This window comes from Tribolium madens, unplaced genomic scaffold, assembly GCF_015345945.1.
Source record: "Tribolium madens isolate multiple individuals breed KSU strain unplaced genomic scaffold, Tmad_KSU_1.1 Scaffold_91;HRSCAF=231;Tcas5.2_LG7, whole genome shotgun sequence".
NCBI lineage: Eukaryota > Metazoa > Arthropoda > Insecta > Coleoptera > Tenebrionidae > Tribolium > Tribolium madens.
The window spans coordinates 9608966-9617167 of record NW_025401063.1 but is presented as its reverse complement, the minus strand read 5'-3'; the positions used below and the strand labels follow the sequence as shown (position 1 = coordinate 9617167).

Genomic DNA, 8202 nt, shown 5'->3' with positions numbered 1-8202 from the left:
TATGTCTATTTTATGATACTCATGATCTTGTATATGTTTTTTTATAATTATTTAGTACAGGTACAAAAAAATTTCCAATAAAAGCCACAAATAACTTTAAAAAGAGTTACAATTTAGAATATAGCTTCATTGTTTCATTTTCTAATAGCCTGTAGCAAAACAACTTGAAAAATTATTTTTCCAGCAGAAATAAAATAGAGTCAAAGTGCAAAATTTAAACTCTTATAACTTCGAAATTTTTATAGATAGATTTTTTTAAATATTTTTCTTGTTGTCTAGGGCACCGCCCGATGATACAGTATCACGGAGGTGCTCGACATTCCGGACACTTGTATATTGGAAAACACCCCCATTTGGGGATCTACAACCCACAAATGAATGGATTAGAATTTGAAATGAGTCTAATGAATTGAATTAAATACAGGGTGAATATAAAGTATGGAACCAAGCAGTTTTATTTTTAATCATTTGCCCACAGAAAATAATAATTAATATAAATTAAAGTAATATAAAAAATGTGATCGTATTTTCTGAACAAAATTTTGTTTTGTTTTTGAGTTATGCGATTTTTTTTGTCAAAATTGCAATTTATGTGAATTTTTTTTTTGAAAAAATTAAATATAAAGCAGATAGTTGTAATCCTTAGAGTATAGCTTTCATGAGAAAAATGATTTTATAGTGGGTTGCCATTTAATTTTTTTTTTTTTGTAGAACTCAAAAACAAAAGGAAATTTCGAAAAATTTTATTCTTCTTAAATCATCACATTTTTATAGTACTTTATGACTCATCAATTAGTTTTTTCAAAAAATAAATAGTTTAAGCAAAAAACGTTTGGTTCCATACTTTTTATTCACCTGGTATAATACTGGACATATTCTGTTTTTTGTAGTAGAAAATTACCCAGTCCACAATATTAATTCAATTATCGCAAAACCAATCATAAGACAGAAATAGAAAACAGTTCAACAATTGTAAACAAGCTGAAAAAAAAATGTTATTAAAACTTAAATTTGTCATTTTGTTTCGTATGTAATGGAGCAAAATGTTCCGCCATTAATGTAATGTCCTCAAATTTAACTTATTAATTCCAGACTATCAAAGCCAAAAGCCCCGAGTAATGCAATAAGGAAGTGGATCACTTCAGTAATTAATTTACATAAACTTTCAGAAGTGCCAGTTACAAGATGCTTGTGATTTTTCTCATGTTGTTGAGACGTCACTTTTAATGATTATTATCAGTGCGAAATCCACCCCCGAAATGAATCCCCTTCCCACTAATTCTTATCAGGTTTAATGTTTGTTACATCGCACGTTTTAATGTCATGTCATAATCTGCACTTCAGCCCCTATTCCTATTCGCACCCTTATCATTAGAGAAATTTTTTCAGTTGATAAATTACGTGAGCTGTCACGTCGAGATGCTTTAATTAAACAGTTAAACTATCTCGAGATGACATTGATGGAAGCATGAAAACACGAAAACGTTACGTTATTATTTACAATTAAACGCGGTTAAAATAGAAGGGTTTGATAATAGGAGGATTCGATCCTAAGGGCTTTATTAACAGCAAACAATCATAGGAGAGCGGTCTTAAATAAACAGAACTGGCGGAGGTGATAATGTCTTATATTTATCTAATCGGCCTAAATAAATTTGAGTTTTACGAGCCAAATTTGTGAAAATGGGATTCGGAAATGACATTATTTATGTCTGAGAATCAATAATTTCGAAAAGCGAAGAAAATTTATTTTTCAGAACACTACTAGCGGTAGTAGTGTAGGTGGCGGTAAAGGTTTGGATATTTAAAGATGTAGAAGAAAACTGTAACTGCTCAAATTGTCCTTATTCGCTGGAAAAGGAATCAATAAATAAAACGCAAAAAAACGTAAAATAAGTTTAATAGTAACAATAATAATTATTAATACGTGTACTTATACCCTAAACAAATTAAAACTCTGCTTCTTGAGCGAAACTCTTCCTCTTCAACGAAATTCTTCCGCTGCTCCTAGGTTTGGCCCTTTCCGGTCCCAAACTGGCAGCAGTTGGGCTAAAAACCCTAGTTTCTTGTTCCTGAAAAATATAAAACCAAAAACTGGCGCAACTTTACTTTTGGATCATTACTTGTGGTGCATGATAAAACATTAAATAATGTTGCACAGTATTCCAAATTTTATTTTCAACCAACAGTTTTTTAACGGCTTCAATATCAGGCGCCATAAACCTATCCTTATCCCAAGGCTGGACCACACTTCTTACTGTAGCATAAACCTCCTCTAAAGGGGTTGTCGTCCTCAAAGGCCTCAAAAACTCAATTGCTTGACAAGCTGCAAGGAGTTCAATAGCAATCACATTTTCCACATTTTCGATCACTTGAAGGGCTTTTCTAGCAGCGAAACATCCCATTGACACGTGATCCTCCTGACCAGCGCTTGTGCTCATACTGTCTACTGAAGAAGGGTGACAGACAACTTTATTTTCAGAAACTGTAAAACCAAATTTAAAAAAAATATAGGTGAAGATGGATCACGGAGAAAAACCTAACGCTGCAGCCGTGCAGTGAGCCACCATGAAACCGGAATTGAGGCCTCCCTCTTCGACCAGATAAGCCGGTAAACTACTTAGTGCTATGTAAATTACAAATTATTAACTTAATTTAAAGTGTTATTTTAAGCGTTTACCAGGGTTTACTAATCGTTCAATTCGTTTTTCACTCATTGAGGCCAATTCGTGAACCGCAATACTTAGGAAATCTAAAACTTTGGCGGGATATTCTCCGTGGAAATTTCCCGCTGAAATGATTTCGCCACGATCGGCAAAAACAAGCTAAATTTATATTAAGAAAATTTAAATCATAAGAGAATTAAAGTGAAAATACCTATCTATTAAAAAAGGATACAGGATTATCAGTCCCACTGTTCATTTCAGTCTGAATAACACCTTGTACAAAATCAATTGTATCGTGAACAATTCCATGAACCTGGGGGCAACATCTCAAAGTGTATGCGTCTTGCACCTTATTACAAAACCTATGGCTTTCTACATAACAGTTAAAACTGCTTTTCTGGTCCTTAAATCCACTAATTACCTGCAATTTCTGATGGATAAGTATCAGAGTGAAGCAAAGCTCTCAATCGTTTGGCTACAGCAATCTGTCCCTTATGGGGCCTTATTTTCTGAACGTCTGAATCAAACGCACGAGACGTCCCTTTCAACACCTCTAAAGTAAGTGCAGCAACCACATCTGCCTGTTTAGCTATGTGCAAAGCCCTTTCGACAGCTTCGGCTCCAATACTGGTAATAAGTTGGGTCCCATTGATCAAGGCAACCGCTTCTTTGGGGCCCAGAACAAGAGGTTTCAGCCCGTTTAATTTCAAAACCTAAGAATTGTCATGCAATTTTAAACATATTTGTAAAAAGATGTCATTAATCCGAATCGCATGCATTCACCCATTTCACTAATTTCTAATACTATATACATAAAATTAACGTGTAAATGTTGTGAAGTTGTGAGGTTATTTAAATGTCAAAACAATCAATATACGCGCGCGTAATTTAAAATTTATGGTAAAGGTAGTCCATTACCCGTTTAGCTTCCCCCCAACCTGTTTTGGGGCTCCACATCTTCCCCTCGCCCACATTCCCAAGTGCCAAGTGGGCTAAAGGGGCCAAGTCGCCACTGGCGCCCACTGAACCCTGTTCCGGAACCCACGACAAGCATGAAGCTATAGACAATGCCGATTAAAATTTTGATTGTTTGGGGAGTAATAGGATACCATTAAACGCGTCGACGAGGCCCTGTAGAGTGTTTAAGGATATGCCACTGTAACCCTTTGCTAGAACGTTAATCCTTAATGCGAGCAACATTCTAGTTCTTGCGGGGCTTAAAGGATTACCCACGCCAGCCGCGTGCGATCTGATTATGTTGTATTGCAGGTCTCTAGAAAATAATGACTTATCTAGATGGCAATTTTATGGCTGCAAAGATTTACTCGAGTTTCTCATACGGAATGCTGATTTCTGCGAAGCTTCCGATGCCTGTTGTAACGCCGTAAACCGAACGGTTTTCTTGGAGCAGGGATTCGACTAAAGAACGGGACTTGAGGACGTTATTAATGGCTTCTTTTGACAACTACATACAAAACTATATTCTCAAATGTTTTTATTTGAGAAAAAATTAATTACCTTAATCTTAAAGTCTCCGTTGCCTAAATTAACTAGAATTTCGGTAGTTAAGTTAGAACCGTCCACAAAGACATACTAGAAAATAAAAAAAAAACAACAAATCAATTCTGAAAATTACCACATAATTTGAAGCTAACTTACATTATCCGCCGGGAGAAAATTGCTTGGACTTGTAATATTAAGGAAATATTTTTAAAAACCGTTTTATAATTCTCGAGGGACGAATTTATTATGGTCTGGTATGGTTTAATGGCAGGGAAGGTATTACACCAATAAAAGTAATTTTAATATTTATGTTTGGATCCAAATTGCGCGACTTGATGAATTTCCTTTTTAGCCAGCTTTAGGCTCATTGCACGTGTGTTTATGAAAACTATAAACATTGAAATATACCGGGTGCGCCAGAACTCGCGCCCCAGTGAAAAACGTAAGATACCAGGAACATAAATAAAAGGTTAAAAATATTTTATCTACAAAAAATTTTGAAGTTAGGAAAGTTTAAATTTTGGACATTGACTCTATTTATTTCTGTTGAAAAGATAATTTTCCAAGTTTTTTTGCTACAGTCTATTCAAAGAGGAAACAAGGAAGCTGTATCCTAAATTGTAACTCTGTTCAATGTTATTTATGGCTTTTATTGACAAAATTTTTGTACTTTTACTAAATAATTGTAAAAAAACACATACAATATCATCAGTATCATTAAATAAACAAAAAAATGTCAAATGCCAAAAAATAAATGTCAAAATTTTTTGAGAGACTTTTTTAAACATTTTTTCCATGTTCCTGGTATTTTATCTTCCATGAATTTTTCTCTGGAGCGCGAGTTCTGGCGTACCTATATTGTATGTACATTAATTTCGATTTTTCTTAAAACTTTATTTTTTTATAATTGTAAATTAATATTAGAATCAAGTACGGTTTAGTTTATTATCATGCTTATGTTATAGGTACTAATGGTATAGAAGGATACATTGGCTCCAAAACATGTTTTAGTTCCTCTGGAATTAGACCGACATTGACTTGAGTGTCTGTAGTTAGAACTAAAATAAAAATGCTTCAATTAAAGAATTTTAAATATTATTTGTAACTACAAATTAGATAAGTACTAATGGAATGCTTTTAATCAATGTTTAAAACTTGAAAGATGGTGTTTAAGTATAGGCAACCAACAGTACGTTACAAACAAATCAAAATTATTACGGAAGAATTCGAATAATAGTTATTTATTATACAATAAAGAAATTGTTTATCTACGAGTCTAAAGGTTAAGTTTACGAGTGACGAAGTCACGAGTGGACTTTTTTCACGAGTAGATAAACAATCTTTATCGTCGTGTATAATATTTCGTTTTATTTTGGACTCACCTACCAGAATTTCTTGAATATAAACAGTAAATAAAAATTACTTTATTTCACAAGACAATAAAAGACTATTTCATCTACTGAAGTTAGCTGATAAAAGCACTCTTTAACATTAAGTACAAAATAATAGTTATTTATTGTAAGAGAGTGTTAGGTAGCGATTTATCCACGCAAGAATGTTTAACCGCGTGAACGTCAGTTCGAGAGTGGATAAAACGCCACTAATACACGACTGCAATATAACGTTTTATCCACAATCACAGGCCCAAATTATTCCAAACTTAATTAAAAATTAAACTGACATTTAAACGTCACGCCAAATGTGCTTTCGGTTAAACTTAGTAAGCTGTTACGCGGTGCGCTGGTTACTATCAGTGGAATAAAGTTACTTTATTCCACTAGTGGATAAGTTGGTACTTGATACGCATCTGTAGTGTCGAATAAAGTCTCTTTACAGAGTGACTGTGGATAAAATACAGAGTGGTTATAAATGATTTTCATCTAGCCAGCTTTGGAATTTTTTTGCATGTAACTTTATTTGTACCGCTCTACTTTTTTGAAAGCTCTAGTTCTGTCATTAGTGTCACATATTAATTAATAATAAATTGTTGTTAATTAAACTTTTATTGTTTCAACTAATTTCCAATAATAATTGATAATAATGTATACTTTGGAAGAAAACAAGTTTATAATTGAAGTCTATTTTCGAAGTGGACGCTTAGTAAACGGCGATTTTTTTAATTTTGAGTTAAAACAAGTAGGTACCCCTTTTTCGTAAAGCGGCATTTTTTATTTTACATGGAAAATTCACAGCTGGCTAGATGAAAATCATTTATAACCACTCTGTACATTATTACTATTCAACACTACTAAACTAAAATGCTTTATATTAAATATTTGTTATTTTTACTGTCACAACATGAAAATTGTTTAAATATTATAAAAACAGTGACGCGTGTTGTTGAAAAATTATATTTAAAGACTTGCTATTAAACTTCTTGTATAATTGCCTAGTTTCTACGAGCTACGTTTATAAAAAAGTTTATTATTATCATATTATTTACCAATGTTGACAAAATCGTCATTATCTAAGACCTCAGAGATGACATCATCCGGATCCAATAGAGCACCCCCTCGTGTTTTTCTTACTTCTTGTATTACATTGATGATATCATGTTCTTCGATTTTGACACCTTGCATTAATTTCTGATATTTTCTCCATGCTTCTTCTCCTAGCCATCTGACAGTGTTTGTACCTAAAAAAATTAATTTAATCTCATTTTATGATTTTTTCTAATCCTTTTGGTGTAGATAAGAACAAGGTCGAAATTAGGCTCTAATTACAGACAGGATTTGTATTGCATATAATAATTGCAATAAGATAATTACCATCTTTGCAAGGAATTTGTAACCACTCGTCTTTAACTCGGGCAGAAACCTTCATGGTAAAATGAATACTAGGTTAAAAGGACTTTTCTTTAATTTAGTTTCTGGCACTGAATAACGGTAGTGATTTATTATCTTTGGCAAACAATGATTAGAGAGAGATGCATAAATTAATTACGTGTTAACGAATTTGTTAAGGAATTATAATAATTTACTGAAGAGATTATATAGCTTCTTTCTGACCTTAAACCTTCCTGAGTGCGTTATCTGATCGCTCGTGGACTAGGATGGAAGAACATATAACTTAACCAATATTTTTGTAACCATATTTATTTAAGCAACACAAAAATAGGAATAAAAGCTAAGAAAGGTTTGACATCAGTTTTCTCGCACTGTTTAAAATTTGGGTTTGCCAATTCCTTTTTATTTTATGTACTTAAATAAAATTGACCAAAATAATTAATTTTTAATAAGTTTGTTTATTTCCGACAGTGTGATTAAATATTGCCACGTATAAAACCTAGTGTCTGTTTTAACGATATGAATTAAACACATAGGTAATTTCTATTTAAATAGTATCTGAAACTCGTATATGTTTTTTATTACTTTTAACAGCTGATATCGCTGATTTCATGCTTCCCTCTAAGTACATAACTCGTATTTCTTTGGATTTTTAACCTAAAATTAAACAAAAAAATAAAAAAAAAAAAATAAACACGAACAAATAAATGAAAAATAAAAATTAAGGTAAACATCAAAAAATTTCATAAAAAAAAATAAAAAAATTCCACTTGGTGGCCATATTTTCAGTCACTTATTTATATTGTTTTTACCATAACTTAAAGTAAAAAAGATATCAAAAAAAGTTAAATAATATGTATGATGGATATATCATCTACGGTTACTAACAACTGAAATAATAATGAATATTTTTACAATGCAATCTAATTATAATACGACAAATTCATAAAAACTGTTGATTGAAAATTTCTAACAGCGACGTTGCATTTTCTTTAGATTTATATTGGCGGACAGGAGGAAGCGCCGGGCGGGTAGCAACTACGCCGGCTTATAATTTCCACATAGACCATCTAATATGTATACTTACTGTTGTTGAACTATCCGTATTTTTTTGACGAAAGGGGTGTGGCCATATTTTCCGTCTGGCCATATTCGACATTCATGAAAATTTCCTACATTTAACAAAAAATAAAAAAACCCCAAAGAGCATAAAAAAGATCCGAAATGTTTAGCGTTAAACTGCTTTT

The 8202-nt window shown here is 32.4% G+C and overlaps 1 protein-coding gene across 1 annotated transcript; it reads right to left on the bottom strand.

Moving 5' to 3' along the window:
- Positions 1 to 1884: 1884 nt before the first annotated feature.
- On the bottom strand, positions 1885 to 7093 carry LOC123010876 (histidine ammonia-lyase-like). Its single transcript, XM_044408046.1, has 14 exons — positions 6938 to 7093; positions 6613 to 6804; positions 5158 to 5227; positions 4326 to 4353; positions 4185 to 4259; positions 3992 to 4131; positions 3776 to 3939; positions 3585 to 3724; positions 3088 to 3379; positions 2899 to 3038; positions 2681 to 2825; positions 2540 to 2626; positions 2124 to 2485; positions 1885 to 2072 (listed from the first exon to the last, which is right to left on the bottom strand). The coding sequence occupies exons 1-14, from the start codon at positions 6990 to 6992 to the stop codon at positions 1950 to 1952; spliced, it is 2013 nt and encodes a 670-aa protein (XP_044263981.1). The 5' UTR covers positions 6993 to 7093; the 3' UTR covers positions 1885 to 1949.
- Positions 7094 to 8202: the final 1109 nt, after the last annotated feature.

Excerpts from the sequence above, each read along its gene's own strand:
- LOC123010876 (XM_044408046.1), bottom strand. The coding sequence starts at position 6,992 with ATGAAGGTTTCTGCCCGAGTTAAAGACGAGTGGTTACAAATTCCTTGC. Across the intron at positions 6,805-6,937 it reads ACAAATTCCTTGCAAAGATG|GTACAAACACTGTCAGATGG; the intron begins GTAATTATCTTA and ends TAATTTTTTTAG. Across the intron at positions 2,627-2,680 it reads TGAACGATTAGTAAACCCTG|CACTAAGTAGTTTACCGGCT; the intron begins GTAAACGCTTAA and ends TAATTTACATAG.